At 38.9% G+C, this 18,292-nt stretch overlaps 1 protein-coding gene across 1 annotated transcript in view; it reads left to right on the forward strand.

The window, feature by feature from the left end:
* The window catches only part of Ubr1 (Ubr1 ubiquitin ligase), a 134,732-nt gene that overhangs the window by 110,816 nt on the left and 5,624 nt on the right, over positions 1 to 18,292 (forward strand). The window contains exons 23-28 of the mRNA XM_083119047.1: positions 473 to 682; positions 1,012 to 1,182; positions 3,112 to 3,374; positions 5,992 to 6,168; positions 13,088 to 13,304; positions 15,286 to 15,424. Of these exons, the coding sequence (XP_082975173.1) occupies positions 473 to 682; positions 1,012 to 1,182; positions 3,112 to 3,374; positions 5,992 to 6,168; positions 13,088 to 13,304; positions 15,286 to 15,424 (1,177 nt within the window). The remainder of the gene's footprint in view (positions 1 to 472; positions 683 to 1,011; positions 1,183 to 3,111; positions 3,375 to 5,991; positions 6,169 to 13,087; positions 13,305 to 15,285; positions 15,425 to 18,292) is intronic.

Here is an 18,292-nt window from a genome sequence, read left to right on the forward strand (position 1 = left end):
TTTGTGTATGTGTAGATTGTAATTTAGTGTAAAATTCTGACATTTTGTAATATTTTTTGTGAATCTAAGGGCAATTTATTATGTTGATTTTGAAGAGTAAATTTCTGAATATGCAAAGACAAAATCCATTGCAGTCTCCTGGTTGCTTATATCAATTAACACTACAAGCACCAGTTCCTATACCTTCCAGAACAGCCATGTGTTTTTTAATGTTTTTTATCTAGATTTTCATTCAAATTATTATGATTTTATTCACTAATATTGAAATATTTATTTTTGATAAATATTTTGTAATTGTTGTATTAAATATTCGTTATAATTTATTTATATTAAATGAAAATGAATTTTCTACACATTTGAATTATGCACAAAAATTACTTAATTTGTAGATATTATGAAATATGTATAGAAAATAGAAATTATGTTCATTAACATTTCAAATGGTGGTAATTTTCTTCTTTACTTTATACAGAAAGGTTTGGGTGTGCATCCACATTCGGAAGATCCCAGAGTGCCTCTTCTTACATGGCAGTCCTGTTCCTACACCATACACTCTCTAGAATGCCTCTTGCGAGAGCTAGGGAAACCTCTTCTCGGTGACCTATCTTGTCGGCAGCAGGATTGCTTGGAAGGGTTGGTGAGGATAGCTGGTGCACTCGGATCTACATGGAAGCAACCTCAGGTAAATGAAAAAGAGTTAACATGAAATGCAATTGATTCCCTCCACAGTCACACTTTCAATGCTGATCAAAAATTTCTGTAGTATTACATGATGAGTTTTCGTTAGGATTGGGATGTACATTTTTCATGAGTTAACTTCCAACCAAATGAAAAAAATGTGGTGCATTAATGTAATTGTCACTGTTAAGAGCAATGTTTTTAAACATTATGATTAATAAAAATGGAAGATTGACTGCATAGTTGAGAAAATAAAGCACATTATATCACAACTGTTTATTTAAGTATTTCAAACCACATTTTTCATTGAATGTTAATGCTTTCTTGTTTCAGGTGATAAGCAGCCATGCATTGTCGTTGCTTTCAATTTTGTTGGACAATCCAAACAGTGGTCCATGTATTTTGGATTGGGATTCTTTTGGGCTTCTTGTTCCTTTGTCTCTCTCCTTGCCCAGTTTATTTTGTTGCAACTCAGCAGCTCCAGTACCATCGGGAAGTGTCCGGGTAAGTTATAACTTTACTCTTGTTTTCAGAGGGTTTTAATATTGTAATAAAAAGCACAACACAAGGGGGGAAAAGGAAACCTCCATCCTTCCTTGATTTCAGATCCGTGACATTAACACAATTCCCACCTCTTAGATATGCTATGTTAATTTGACGTAGCAAGCAACAATGGTTTTGGTATTCTCATAACAGACATGAAATATGCCGAGAAACTGGTTTGGTAGTGAAATTGGTTCAAGTCCTGCAATAAGATCAAAAGTTCATACCTTGGTGTTTTGGCTATTGTAATAATTGATTGATTGAATTGTTGTTTTCAGTCCCCTTTATCCACAGAAAGGCTAATCGTGGCTGAACCTACTGTTTAAAGTGGGATCCGAACCACTATGTACCTCCACCGGGTATCAAACCTGGGACCCCATGATTACAAGTCAACGATTGTAAAAAATCAACAGATTGTGTAAATACAGTGGAACCCTAATTTTACATTTTTCAGGAACACACAAATAAAATAAAAATGCAAAATGCATGAGACATATATAAATAAATACAGGAAAGAGAAGGGGAAGGGGTGAAACTCAAATGCAGGTAAAGGACTGGACAATCACCTTTGATCTTTTTTAGTGTGTAATGTATTAAAAAGAATTTAACAACAGGAAATAAATAATATTAAGGATTTCTACTACTTAATTCTACATGTCAGAGGAAAGGGAGGGAGTGTCACTTTCATCTTTGATCTACCTGTGAAAGCACACAACTGAGAAAATTGGAGCTGAAACACCTGGCACTCTTCAGTAATAATACTTGTATTTGTATTTTTTTTGTCATTTTCTGTCATTTGGCTAATCGCAAGGATAAGGATGAGTGATGTTAGGGCCACATATTTATATTGAATAAAAGAACAAGATTTTTGGTACAAAGACTAGACGTATTTCAAGATCAAATGCAGTATATGAAATGAAATGACATTTTGATGCTCAAACGAATATAATACTAAATTTAATTTAAAAACTGTAGTTATTACACAAAAGTGCCTCTATACCTTAACTTCATTGTGATTACCAAATAATATATGTTTACTGGAAAAAAAAATCTGATCAAAAGCAATTAACATATAGTAATACAACTTTGATTGTATTTTATTTCTTGAGAAATACAGTGGAACCCTGATTTTACATTCCCCGGATTTTCATTTTCCCACATTATACATTCAATTTTGACGTCCCAACAGTAAAATGTTAAGAAATTTTCCTCGATTTTACATTTTCCTGTATATTAAGTTTTTTTTTAGCTTGCTCCCTGAAAAACGTAAAATCGAGGTTTCACTGTAAATAATGAATGGAGTAACTTTCCTTTTTTAAAAGAAATTGAGGTTTCTCACTTTTTAATTTCTTCATTTCTTCACAGTTAAATGGCTAAATGCAGCTTATAGACAGGAATGGTTTGTTTTATTTAAAATGTGTCATTTTTCTTTTAATCAAACCTACCATATTAACAGTATAATGTAAATGCTTTGATTTTTTTTAACTGGTAGCCTCCTCAGTTGTGAAACATGTTGAGTGGGTGATGGCCACCTCACGATCAAAGGGTTGAAGTTTTGGCCTGAATATGTGATGTTACATTTTCATCTTGAGCATTGTGATTAGCCAAAAGTGGCAGAAGAACTACACAGAGTAGGAAAACTAGCATAAAAGGTAAAGCTATCCCTTGTGCATTACATTGTATGATGATGACATGTAGTAAATGTGAATGTAGAGCTTACCACATTCTCAATCTCTGCCATAGTTGAAGTGATGTGATCCTGCATATACCCATTAATTCGAGGCTGGGGAAGCCCAAAATATGTAACTCAGATTGTAAATAATTTTACATCGTAATTCAAACCAAGCTCCTGAAGGATTTGTAACATCGGCTTTTCTTTTTTTGCGACAGGAGCAATATGTCTTGAAATTGGTGCTAATATCACACATTGTGAAAGTTCTCTTGACACTGGACCTGGAGCATGGAGTTCCTATGGAAGTGGAGGACATTGATGCTGGAGACAACGAAGACCGGTCACCAGTGGAGGAAGTGCTGGAGGCTGCCCGTGTCGTGGATATCCTGAATGTCGTGAGAAAAGCCGCTGGACTGAGTGGAGTACAAGACTTGAGCCAGGTGAATCCCTGCCTCGTGTGGAAGCAAGTTACGCAAGCCTGGTAAGCTGAATATGGTATTTCATTTACTTATATCTAAATAGAATATAAAAAGGAGATGTAGTTCTCATATTAACAGTAGTTTTTAATATCTGCCTTAAGAAGTGATGCAGAATAATGAGATCATAAAGAAGGAACAGTATTTCACAGAATTGTCTAACATTTAGCTCATGTGACATGTGAAATGCAGGCCTGTGCTTCTTAACATGTGATCCGTGAACCTCCAGTGAATCTGTATATCTCCAAGGAGAGACTTCAATAAATTTTATGGGCATGTAACAAAGTTTCAAAGAGCAGAGACCATCAATTATTAAATAAACCAATTTTAAATTTAGGTATAAACATGGCTTCCTAGAGATACAAAAATGTGACCATATATTTTATTGTTTCAGTTAGGGTTGAACCAACTCTACTTTAAACTGATACTGTTGCTTGAAAATTGTAACACTTAAAAGTTGTTCCAAGTATTGTTTAATATTAATATATAAGTATTTCACTGCTACTGTGTGGATCAATTTACCAGAGTTTCATTTTTAAAATATTCAAAGAATTGCTTCAGAATATTACTATTTCTGTAATTTAATCATAAAACCCATTTTTCATTTAATACTTGTGCAAAGTCAGTGAAAATTTTGAACTTTGCATAATATCTACTACATTTAGACCCAACGAAAGTGTCACATGCAATGGTTGCAGACCCTGCAAAATAGATGGTATCAGTGAATAAATTCTAACCTCTACTTTCGGATACTCAGCGTCAGCTACAGTTTCTATTTATGTTAGAAATCGTTTATAATCAAAACTTGTAGTAGATTTTATATTACTGGTAAAATTACCATTTTAAGATTTCCGAGAAAAAGTCCTTTCCTAACTGGCTCATTTACCAGAAAACTTTCTGGAAGTATTGAAATGGTGTAAGGCAATATTAGTGGCTTTCGTAATTACATACTTGTGTGAAAAAACAACATTTTCTGTTCTCTTGTATCTCTTCTGAGTCAGAACTCAGAATACAAGTTTCAGTTATTTAGCCCAATATAACAATGACGTAAGTGAGAGACAAAGTTTTGTCATTACTATAACATCAGGCCTTCTTTCACGTGTTATTGTACGAGGGTCACTATTTATATTTTGAGCCTTGGCAACACTGATTGAAGTTAGGCGTGATTTGACGTTTGCACGGAATCGTCTGGCATTATTGACCATAACGTACTTCAAATGTTTTGTCAATAGCTTCATTTGTGTTGTTTATGTTGCCTTGGAGATTGCGCGACAACAATAAAATGGAATTAACTCGTGAACATTTTCGTGCGATGATTTTTTACGATTTTCGACGTGGATTATCAAGACAAGAGTGCATCGATCAACTTACTTCCACATTTGGCGATGAAGCCTCATCCTTTGCCACTGTGAAACGCTGGTATAACGAATTTAATCGTGGCCGCCATTCGCTCACCACCAGCATATATAAAATATTACATGATCATTTAGCTGTGAGAAAGGTATGTTCTCGTTGGATCCCACACAATTTGACAAAAACTCAAAAAGACGCTCGCGTCAATTGGTGCAAACAAATGCTCAATAAACACAATCGTGGTGCTTCAAAAGACGTATATAAGATTGTAAGATGTGACGAATCATGGATATATGCATATGACCCGGAACGTAAACAGCAGTCGACTGTATGGGTGTTTCAAGATGAACCCAATCCAAGAAAAGTTGTTCGCGCTCGAAGCACATCGAAACAAATGGTCGCCTGTTTTTTCCGGAAAACTGGTCATGTTGCAACTGTGCCTTTAGAGGAACGTAGAACGGTCAACTGTGAATGGTACACAACAATTTGTTTGCCAGAGGTCTTCGGTCAAATATGTAAAACAAACAAACGCCGTCGGATCATTCTTCATCAAGACAATGCCAGCTGTCACACATCTCGTCTAACAACCGACTTTATGAACAGTCAAAAAATCGAATTGATGGGTCATCCGCCGTACAGTCCTGATTTGGCACCCAATGACTTCTTCTTGTTCCCGAATGTCAAGAATAAATTGCGTGGACAACGATTTTCGTCGGCGGAAGATGCCGTTGATGCGTTCAAAAACCATATTATGGAGGTGTCTCAAGAAGATTGGAAAAACTGCTTTGACAAATGGTTCGAACGAATGCAAAAGTGTATTGACCATAAAGGAGAATACTTCGAAAAACAATAAAGCAGTTTTCAATGCCAAATTCCTGTTTTTTCATTGTTAGGTTCAAAATATAAATAGTGACCCTCGTACTAAGACTTTTGATGAACAGCTGTAAATAAATATTTGATGCAGTGTATGACTTTAGATATTGATTCAAGTCCTGGCAGTCGGCAACAACGAAAGGTATTTAAAGGGTGTCTGTGGTAAATGAAAGGTTAAGAACCGCTGGTGTAAACATCATGGCAAAAAATGTCTTTGCACTTGCAGAATCATTTGAACAATTAGAAGATGGGCCAAAGAAGATAGAAAGAAAAAGATTAGCCACCTTGTTAATGCATACACACAATGAATGTGGTTGCAGTTATATATATTATTAAAGTTTAACAGTACTATAATTGCTTATTATTATCATTAACACTTTTTCTCTGTTATTTCAGTGTTCCCTTTTTGCGGTGCAGTGTTCTATTTTACCATTTCCTGACTGGAGTGCCGGTGCCTCAGGAGTTGACAAAGCCAGGTGGAGACACTTTCTCTAATCTCTGCCATTACCTAGGCTTGTCTGGTTCTTGTCAGGAATTGCTTGGAACAACCCTTGTGTCTGAGCTTGCTGTCAAGTGAGTATATAGCCATTGTATTTAACTGTAAGATTGTTTTTCTTTAAATGGCATTACTAGAGTGTCATTTAAAAGTAGAAGTAATGGTGTTTTAGAACATACTAAAAGTACATTTTAAGAAGCAAAGTGTAATACTTCACAAATTGTGTCTTCTTGATTGTCCTAGTTACCCTATATGAGCATAAAGTGAACAAAAACGTTTTCATTGAATAATAAAAGTAAACAATAATGTATGAATATCGGCAGAAATTGACATATCGGCATTGGCAAAAATCCGATATTTAAATCGGTACCGATAATTCTAGAGTTTTACCTTCTAATAAGTTTTATATTTTAATTTTGTAAGATTAATTGAAAATTAGGTTATGGAACTTCATCACTGTGGAGTTTTTATGATAAAATTATTGCAAACTCTCATTCAGAGGATCAAATTACCACAATATCAGAAATAGAACAGTACATTGCTGAACCGACTATTCCACGTGACCAGGATCCACTGTTGTATTGGAAATTCAAAAATGAGTATCCAAACCTGAAGCAAGTGCTGAGAAAATACTTGGGCATACCTGCTGCATCAGTATTCAGTGAACGGGTGATCAGTGTTGCTGGACTGATTTGTGATAAGAGAAGAAGTAGGTTACTTTCAGAAGTGCATTTCTGAAGTTGAATCTGTTAGCATTAAATTTACAATGTTAAGAACAAGAATTCATTTTGCATTTTAAAGAACTGCTTGTGTACTAACGTTAAATCTCTGAGAATATATACATGATGGGCACAAATTCGCTTTCCCCAATAAATGAAGAAATCAATGACTGGGGAAAGCAACTTGTGCCCATTCTGTATATATATGTATTTATATGGGAAAGGAAATGCTCACCAGACAGTGGAATTCTATTTTTGAATTTTCACTAACTATATCGTAGCATCTTCAGAGTAAGAAGAAAGAGACTGAACCGGAAGTTGGGGGCCCTGCAGAGTTGCCAGGTCCCTATCGAAGAAGAAGCAGTGCGTAGAATGGAAAAAATACTGTTTCATCACCAAGCTCGTCTAAAACTGAGAGTGGATGGGATGGGTTGGGAGGGGAGGGGGCATCCGATGAGGTGGGGAAGTTACTGGGTGGCCTTATTCAGACCAGGTGGGGGGGGGGGTTGCACTCATGGCTGATATATAGTCCCTCTCCCACCTTTTGCGAACTGAGGTGTTGGCTGGTTGGGGTTGTGGTTGGTATGGACGGCGACAGTGAAGTCCAGGTTATGGGTGGAGGAGCGGTGGTTATTAATGTTAAGGTTGAGGGCAGTTGTTTCCCCCAGGTAAAAATCACCACAGATGTTACAGGTGAGGATGTAGATCAGGTTTGAGACATGGCAGGTCCCTTTGGGGTGGAGGGTAAATTTGCCAGTGGCCATGTGTACCTGGAGGTTGTGAGAGGTAATGAGGATAGGGCAGGTTTTGCACCTAGGGTGGTTGCATTTATGGGCAGGGGGGTGTTGGTTGTGTGGTGAAGGAGTGTTGTGGACCAGGATGTTTTGGAGTTTGGGGGCCGTTTGAAAAGCACTCCGGGCTTGTTGGGAAATATGTTTTTTGTTTCAGGATCACTGTGGGGAATGGGAAGAAGAGAGTGTATCAATAACCACCGCTCCTCCACCTTCACTGTCACCGTCCATACCAACCAGCACAATATCCCTTTCAACGACTGCATCCGGGTAGCGATCATCCATCTCTTACCCCAACCAGCCAGCACCTCTGTTCGCAAAAGATGGGAGACAGCCTATACCGCGTGAGGCACCTAAAAGTACCACCTGAAATAGCGAAGAAACCAGAAACAGTAGCGGTGTGAGGTTTGCGGGAAACAATCATATCAAATGGGGCTCGTAAATCGGAGGTATGGGGTGGGTCGAAAAATATCGACAAATGGGGCATCTGGAGCAAAGTCATATTTTTTTTAATGGGACGATATACAATAACATGCATAATATAAAAGAGCACACGCAGAGAAACACAGCGCCGTTGGTCTCATGCATCTACTGCACATAGGAACGTAGATATGGCCATGTGAAAATATGTAAACAAACTAACAAGTGGCCCACTTGACCGTCAGTACCACGGCATGTACAAGTATGAGATGTCGGAAGCCATTGGACAAGATGAAGACAGAACGTGTTAAAGGAAGAAAAAATACAGTAGACATCGTCAGCACCATGTATTTGACAGTGTTACAGCATAATGAAAATGACCATGACAGTATGTCGAAGAACCACTGCGTAAGAAGCGAAAACCTGTCAAAGTGGTGGCCGTCAGCTGCGATACAGGCAACAAGGCGCCCACGCAAAGATCGTTGCACAGAATGTAGCATCTCGTAGGGAATGTCCCTACAGGCCGCAGTAATGCGGTGTTGCATATCCTCTGGAGTTGTTGGCACATCCCGGTAGACAATGTCCTTCAGCTTTCCCCACAGGAAAAAGTCTAACGGTGTCAAATCTGGGGAACGAGCCGACCATTTGACAGGCCCTCCACGTCCAATCCAACGATTTGGAAATGTATTTTCCACACATGCTGTAGCACGTCTTGCACTGTGAGCTGGGCACCCATCATGTTGGTACCACATGTCCCTCCTTGTCTGAAGTGGTATGTCCTCCAATAGTACAGGCAGTTCATGTTGTAAAAACTGTATGTATCGGTCAGCATTCAGTGTCCCTTGTATAAAAAAAGGGCCAATGAGATGTTCACCCACTATACCACACCACACGTTCACACTCCATGGGCGCTGGCGTTCCACTTGGCGAAGCCAATGTGGATTTGTCACCAACCAATAGTGCATGTTCCTTAGGTTGACATTTCCATGATTGGTAAAAGTTGCCTCGTCAGTGAAGAGGATACGTGTCAAATCGGGTGTGTCGTGTCGTAACAACCATGTGCAAAACCGAACACGGTCCACAAAATCATTCCCGTGAAGTTCCTGATGGAGGGAGATATGATATGGGTGAAACTTGTGTGTGTGCAGAATGCGCAATACACTTCGCTGACTCATCCCAGCATCCCTGGCAATTTGACGGGAGCTAACGTGCGGATTTACAGCAACAGCAGCGAGAACATTTGTTGCACCTGCCTCACCTGTAGTTGGCTTGTTCCGCACACGTGCTCGTGGTGTTACACTTCCGGTGTCTCTTAATTTAATAAATAACTTACCAAACAGACGTCGAGATGGCTGTCGTCTGTCCGGATATCTCTCTGCGTACACACGGTAGGCTTCTGAGGCATTCTTTCGGCATTCCCCATAAATCAGGATCATGTGCGCTTTTTCTATGTTTGTGAACACCATAATCTTCGCTCTTACCACTACGACTGCTTGCTATGAACTAACACGATCTCGTGGACCTGCTATCAAAACTTGCTCTGCGTAAAGGCAGTTCTGTCAGGCACCTGAGAAGTCTTTCATGCCGTGGTACTGACGGTCAAGTGGGCCACTTGTTAGTTTGTTTACATATTTTCACATGGCCATATCTTCGTTCCTATGTGCAGTAGATGCATGAGACCAACGGCGTTGTGTTTCTCTGCGTGTGCTCTTTTATATTATGCATGTTATTGTATATCGTTCCATTAAAAAAAATATGACTTTGCTCCAGATGCCCCATTTGTCGAAATTTTTCGGCCCACCCCATACCTCCGATTTACGAACCCCATTTGATATTATTGTTTCCCGCAAACCTCACATCGCTACTGTTTCTGGTTTCTTCGCTATTTCAGGTGGTACTTTTAGGTGCCTCACGCGGTATATCAGCCATGAGTGCAAGCCCCTCCCCCCCCCCCTGGCCTGAACAAGACCACCCAGTAACTCCCCATCTTATCCGATGCCCCCTCCCAACCCATCCCACCCACTCACAGTTTTCGACGAGCCTGGTGACGAAACAGTGTTTTTTTCCATTCTACGCACCGATTCTTCTTCGATAGGGACCTGGCAACTCTGCAGGGCCCCAACTTCCGGTTCGGTCTCTTTCTTCTACTCTGAAGATGCTACAATATAGTTAGCGAAAATTCCAAAAAAGATTTCCACTGTCTGGTGAGTGTTTCCTTTCTCCTTCTTTGATTTTTATATGTATTTAGATATATATATATAAAATAAGCAATAGAAATGTACATAGCAAATTTATTTTTGTCATGCTGAAAATAACATTACATTTCTGTTGAATAATTTTGTGTGTCTGAATTGGTTAAATATCAGCATCGGTTCCAAAAATTATCGGTGCGTACATTGGCATCAGTAAACTTTCAGCTTCGTCACATCACTAATAACAACTTTAATCACTTTGGTGTGCACTTCTTGTTACTATCACTAACATCTTTATTTCAGTACAATACAATTTTTTATTATTTGAAATAAAAGTGTTATTAATAATAGCTGTACTTGTTGGAGTCTGCCTTCATGGCAGATAGGTTATTACAGAATGCTACGATGCCAGAGGTTCTAGGTTCAAGTCCCGGCCTGGACATAGATGTTCTTTGAGAGTGTCTCTTCAGCAGTTTCAATCTTCCTCATCTCCGCAATTATCTAAATGTGGCTGAAGTGTGAAGTAAAATAAACCAAATCAAATCACAATGTACTTGTAGTAACTAACCATTTCAGTTCATTACACAATTTGGCTAAATTTCCCTGTGTCTTTCTTAGAAGTTTTTGTTTTCTTCAGTTGAGTGAGTGAAATACCGTATTTACGCGTGTATAATGCGCACCCTGGTTTTTGATTGAGAAAAGTGACAAAAATATTATCTCTGTGTGTAATGCGCAGTATAATCCATGTTCAAGAAATGGCTTTCTTAGTTGTAGGTCGTAAAGCTGTTGCTATGCCACTAGTGACATCATACCTATTCAATGAGTCACCTGTTGCTATGTGAACCAAGAGGAGAATATCCTCTTGTGTAAACAGTAAGTCACCAACCCAAACCACCTCCCTCTCTCCATGTACTGTGTTTAGCATCCCAAAGCTTTCGCTCTTTAACCACCTTATTTATTCTGTAATAGTAGAAAGGGAGATCAATATTATGTTGTGGATTTGCAGTACTCAGGAAGTTACTTTCTGTTATTTCTCATCCAACAAATACCGCTGATACACATCCTATGTAATGAGAGGTGCATGCTCGAAGTCTGCCAGAACAGCACTGCTTTCCTTGTATCCCAGAACATTATATTACAAAGTGAAAAATCGATGAAAATGGCCTTTAAACTTTTATGCATGGTTTTGCTCATTTCCTCTTTACTTTTTCTAAAAAAATTTTTAAAAAAAACCTTCAAAGTAGACACTTTTTCCATGACTGATGTAACATTTATAAGAGGCCCATTAAAACCCCTCAAACTAGCAGTTAACAGAACAAGATTTCTTTCATTAAGGCATTTACACAATCTATATATGTCAGATTATTTGGCCAGTAATACATTTTAATTATCATTTTCTTTCATCCAAAGTACCACAAAAATCAGAAAGTTCCTTCATGTGATGAGTTTATTTCAACTGCATTCACATTAGTGTCGCCATCTTGAATAGAATACTGTTGCCATATTCAGAAACTACATAATTCAAGCTTTACAATGATATATAACATGATAGGGTTCCGTAAACATGAAAAAAATATTCCGTGCATAATATGTACCAAAGTTTTTGGGTGCAAAAATTTGGGAAAAATGTGTGCATTATACATGAGTAAATACGGTAATAAACTCAGTCACTAGAGACAGGTAAGATTACCAATATTTTTGATTACCCATTATATCCATAAATAAAGACTAGTTTAGTGCAAAATTCTGCCATTTTGTTTTTATTTCTATGAGTGTAATCCTATACGAGGACTTCATATGCCCTAGCTTTGTAAAGGAAGTGTCTACATTATGCAGTTTCTTCTTCAAAGGCAAAGCCCGTCACAGTCATTTGGTTGTATGCATTGTATGAACCATTTATGTTCAAGGAAACCACAATTCCATATTGAATCAGTAGAAAGAATATAGGTTATCCGTATCTGTCCATTTATTTTAATTAATATACAGTGTGTTCCTATCAAATCTCCCTAATTTCAATTAATTACTGTGAACTAAGTACGATGAATTGTGAAATAACTGTAACACCAAATGAAAGGCCAGATCTTTAAGTTTTGTTTTCATGACTTGAAGTTGTCCGTTTTCTCACTACGCAGCGCCACAGTCGCATAAATAAGAATGGCGACTGTTCAATAACGCAGGCAGTGGTGTGGTATGCTGGGACAAAATCTGTGATTTCAACGCAACGAAATTTGACACGAGTGTACGGAGGAGTTGCACCTGATGCTAAATCGCTGTGGTTTAGTAAGTTCCTATCAACCGGCAGTGTCCAAAAACAATCTGGTGGAGCTCGCCGTCATGTGTCGGAGGAAAAGGTGGAAGAAATTCGAGGGTGGTTTCAGAGAAGCCCGAGTAAATTCATGTAAATTCTAGGCATTTCGTGTGTTTGCGACTCCAGTTAATAACATCCTAGAGTTACGAACCCTCATATGTGATACGATTGCAATAGTAACAGGGGACATGTTGGAGAGAACATGGCAAGAAGTTGAATACAGACTGGATATTGTTCGTGCTACCAATGGGGCACATGTGGAGGTCTATTAGTGTGTATTAGTATGTGGAAAATAAAATTTATGAGTTTTTCTTCAATTCTCTGAAATGTCATTCCTCTATCATTCATACTTTCTTTTCTACAATTAATTGAAAATAGGGAGATTTGAACGGAACACCCGGTACTATGTGTAGATGTGCCTACTTGGGTAATCTGCAAATATTTAAGTCATATATTGTCTACAGGGGTGAAGGGATCATCCTGAAATATTTGCCTTCATATATCAGATCTATAAATTGTTGGTTATGTAAATAATTTCTTCCATGTTGGTAAAATTGTCATTGCAGGTGGGCTCAGCATGAGCAAGTGAAGCATTACTTGTCGGCCGCATCAAATGTGTCTGTGGTGCAGCACCCTCTTCCTGTGAATTCATTGGTGAAACTTCCCTCCGACTACAGTGAGCTTATTAACAACATGTCGGTGTTTTCATGCCCCAAAAGTGACCGTGAGGACTCTCGCAATCCTACCATGTGTCTAGTTTGTGGGGAGATACTCTGTTCACAGGTTAGCACTGTCAGTAGCATGTTTCACTATGATAAAAATCCAGTAGAATCAAGTTGGAACCGTACTTGATGCGCTAGATTAATAATTGAAATTTCATGAAATAATGCAAATATTGAAGTGTGTTCACCTAAAGTACAAGTTACTGCAGCTTTAGATTTGCAAGATTCAGTTGCATTTTGGAAATTAATATAACTACCAGGGCTAAGCCGATAACACTTTGAACCAATGGGGATACCGATAATCTTTCCAGTTCCTACAGATAGCAATATTGATTAGGGATGTGACAGTACTCTATCGCTATTGGCCGATATAGGCATATTGGTGTATTGCTTTATCAGTAAAATTACCATATATACAGGGTGAACAGAAACTATAGGGACAAACTTCAGGAGGTGATTCAGGATAAGTAAAGGAAGAAAAAAGTTCATATCAACGTATGTCTGGAAACGCATATTTACAAAGGTACGAGGGTGGGCTGAAAAGTAATGCCTCCTATTTTTTTGTGACGGTTTAAAGACATTTTAGATTTTGAGCAACCATGCATTGTACTCTTGTACTCTTCAGAGTTTCCCCCTTCTCCATACCAAGTTTCAAATTTCTATCACCATGGGTTGCTGAACTAGAGCGAGGAAAATGGCAACATGTAACCATACTACGTTGGTGCACCTGAAACTGCTTGTGGTGACCAAGTTTCTAACTGCAGAAAATGTGTCCCCCAATTGACATTCATCAGATAATGAAGGCTTTTTATGGCAATGAATGTGTAACGTCAGTATTGTATGATGTTGGGCTGTTCCTGCTCACAATGAAAACCCCTGCTGAGGAACTCTCAATGTGTGTGACAAGGAACTTCTTGAGAGTTAAGCATTCCTCGGCAGGGGTTTTCATTGTGAGCAGGAACAGCCCAACATCATACAATACTAAAAAGCCTTCATTATCTGATGAATGTCAATTGGGGGGGGGGGGGGGGGACAAATTTTCTGCAGTTAGAAACTTGGTCACCACAAGCAGTTTCAGGTGCACCGACATAGTATGGTTACATGTTGCCATTTTCCTCGCTCTAGTTCAGCAACCCCTGGTGATAGAAGTTTGAAACTTGGAATGGAGAAGGGGGAAACTCTGTAGAGTACAATGCATGGTTGCTCAAAATCCAAAATGTCTTTAAACTGTCACAAAAAAATAGGAGGCATTACTTTTCAGCCTGCCCTCGTACCTTGGTAAATATGTGTTTCCGGACATATGTTGATATGAACTTTTTTGTTCCTTTACTTATCAGGAATCACCTCCTGAAGTTTGTCTCTATAGTTTCTGTTCATCCTGTATATATATCCATAAATATCTTACAATTTATTGCAATATTGTGTCATTTTCTTAATTTTTTTATGGATATAAACAAATTAATCTCCATTCTGTACTTTGTAAAAGTTAACGTGTAAATATGCAGCTTTTGCGTTGTGAAAGTTTGATTAATCTTGTAATGTACATTTATTGAGGAGGTCAATGAACCATTTGGAGTTAATATCGGATCTGTAGAATATCGGTATCGGCCAAAATGTCGTATTGGTTCATTCCTATTTTGATACTTAAATGGCCAGAATATTAAAATAGTTTAGTCATATCAGCATGAAGTCCATTTTTCACATCATACTGGTACAAAATTAATGAAAATTATGTATTTTGCATAATTTCCAGGAAAATTAAATCCCCGGATATGCAATCTCGTGAAAAGTATCAGGTGGTATTGGTGATGAAGTCTAACCAATACTGGTAACACTGGTATCAACTTAGTCCTGGTATTTTGAACTGTCTCTAAACTTTTGAGTGGAAAGAAGTGTCTTGTCATTTCATTGTTTTGTTTTGGAAAATTTTTTCAAGGAAAATCCTTGGTTTGCATTCATGTAACGTGTCATTTCTTATTCTCTTTGTGTGAGTTGTGTGTTAAGTACTCACTGAATTAATAAGACATAATTTCCTCTTCCAGAGCTACTGCTGCCAGACAGAGCTAAACAAGATGCTGGTAGGTGCCTGCACATATCATGCCTACCACTGTGGGGCTGGAGTAGGCATATTTCTCAGAATTAGAGATTGCGAAGTTCTCTTGTTAGCTAGTTCAACGAAAGGTATGTACAATTCAAAAACTTTCTTAACTAAGTCCATTTACTTTTTACGTGAGGTGTGGTAAATGTGAATTTTTTGGGGGAAAGAGATCCATGTTTTTGCATTGCAGTTCTTATTAGAGGTAAAATACAGTTTTTTTACTTGTGTGGCTTATAAAGTTCTTTCTAAAACCGATGTTTCGGGTCCATTGCCGGATCCTTCTTCAGGAATGCTCCAATAAAATCAAATTGAAGAAGTAAGCAAGTTAAAAGTGGAAATAAAAAGGCTAAAGGAATAATGTTACTTGATGAAAAACAAACTGCTTTAACATGCGTTGTTAATGCGAGTCAGCTGACAACCATACAACTGTGGTTATGCGATTTAAGAAATTACTTGAACTTGATTGCAGTTCTTGTTCTTGAGACCAATTAATTGTAAAGGTCCACTGTCGTCAATAATATAGGTTATGATATGTGGAACAAAGGTAGTGTCACATAACTGTATTTGCATTCAACTGGTGAAAGTTCTGGTTTCTACTGTTTGTGTTGTGAGCTGTAGAATGTAGGGCTGTGACATCTGCTGTGCTGTGCTGCTTGGAGCTTTGTTTCATGGCTAGTAGGTTGAAGTTAGGAGTTTTCTGGTGGCTCTTCTTTTTCTCTTCCTGTCTGCAAGCTTTCGGAGTACCAAGTGCCAGGTGGGATGTGCTTGTCTGGTGTCTTGGTGAGGAAGTCTGTAGTGGCAGAGATGTATGAGATGTGGCTAGAAAAAAAAACGGACTGTTGCTACAAAATCTTTTATTGGTTATTTTGTACAATATGAACACTATCCCCTTCAAAGTACTCCCCTGCACTATCGATACACCGCTCCATACAAATCTTCCATTGCTGGAAGCAGTGCTGGAAATCATTTTCTGAAACCATGTTCATGACCTCCGTCGCGTTTGTTTTGACAGATTCTACGATCTGGTTCCTTTCAGTGCTGATTTGACCTTTGGGAATAAATAAAAAAAAATGGCACGGAGCTATAGCTCTTTTCAGTTGTTACGGCATGCGCTCTAGAAGCTGGCAGGGGAAGTGGAGAGTGGGGAAACGACCTATCCAGGGCAACGAGACAGGCCGGTTAGAGAGAGAGAGACTGCAGCGTTGCCAGAGTAGCGGGAAAGGGGAGTTGAAATCGAAAGAACCATGAAATACAGACGTCCCATTGTTCGCGTATGGCCTGAGAATGTGTATTATCCCCATCTTGTGGTCAGTAGAATACCGATAAGTGTATGATATCAAGTGTATACGTTGTAGGAATTCTTTCCAACTGTACCGAATGGTATCTAGCATTGTCCATTACAATCACTGCATCTTTGATGTTCCTTTCGTCAAGCGTATCTAAATACTGCAAACACCACTGAAAACTAATTTACATTCCTGTAGAAAATCAGTGTGACTGGAACCTACGTGACAAACAATAACGCGCCCACCTTTACCCACGGGCACTTTTAAACCCCCTGAACCCTCTTTATTTTGCCAGATTTTTGTTGGAGCGTAATTCTGATGTATGTACGTTTCATCTAAATGAAATTCCTATATAGGGCAAAGGTTCCTTATTTTTTAGAAGATGCATTTTTCGCAAAAACGTTACTCTGGCTGTAACTATATTGGCTCTCTCCATCAGAAATCGTCTACCGTCATTGCTCTTTTTGTACTTGAACCCCATATACTTCAGTATCCTCCACGACGACGAAACTTCCCACTGAAAGCTTATTTGTGTATGCAAATCAACGAAAACTTGTTCAGTGTTGGATATTCACCCTTTACATAATACCCGAGGGTAATTCTTCTTGTTATATCTTTATCGCAACCATCGATTGCCTTTGTGATAGCTACTGTTCCTTTTGATTCGTTTGCACAGTGATTCAAATGACGTGGAACCCGACGCCTCAAGACTGTCTTTGCCTTCCCTAACAATATGCTGCACAGTTCGCGTCACTCCACAAGCTTCCGACACTCTCTGTTGCACTTTGTGCACACTTACCAAGGGAAAACTGTTTTCTGCTTCCTTTTGAAAATATCCATGAACCCTACTGATTATTTTCCTGCCTTGGCTACGAACTACCTGCTTCCTTTTCGCCATCGTACGATACTTACTGCGTTGATAAACATAAAGCTCCCAATGGAACAGCGAGAGTACAAATAAACGTCACATCACATGCCACATACACGTTTATCGAAGAAACAATGCAGTTAGGCAATACACGACGCGACAACAATCACTCCCACGTATGTTATTCCTACATTCCGCTCATAACAAACAGGAATCAACACTGGGGCAAAAGACCATCAGCAATGCGGTGAATTGGCAACACAGCAACGTGCAGAACGAAGTTAGCGCTGCAGCTTCCTCCCGCAACTGCGTAACTCTCGGCTCCACCGCTAGGTGGTCTGTTCTCTGGTTGGTCAGCGGCATGTTCCCTGCTCTCCACTTCCCCTGCCAGCTTCTAGAGCGCACGACGTAAGAACTGAAAAGAGCTATAGATCCGGTGAATAGGGGAGAATGGTAACACTCGTATCCCATGCTTGGCCAAAAAAGCCTTGACTGACAATTACGTGTGGGCAGGAACATTGTCCTGATGAAGAATCCATTACTTGCTTTTCCTCAAATCAGGTCGTCGTCTTTTTACTCGCTCATGAAGTGTCATCAACACCATAATGTAATAATGTTGGTTGACAGTTTGACCTTTGGGTACCCAATCCATTTCAATTCACCGACATTTGCAATGTTTGATTCTGTTTTTGACGTGCAAGGCCGTTCAGGACGTGAGTTGTCCATGATCACTTTTCTTCCCTACCTTCGAAACCTCTCAAACACTTGCGTGTGTGATAAACACTCATCTCCATACA

The sequence above is a fragment of the Lepisma saccharinum genome, chromosome 3, assembly GCF_977018435.1.
Source record: "Lepisma saccharinum chromosome 3, izLepSacc3.1, whole genome shotgun sequence".
Taxonomy (NCBI): domain Eukaryota; kingdom Metazoa; phylum Arthropoda; class Insecta; order Zygentoma; family Lepismatidae; genus Lepisma; species Lepisma saccharinum.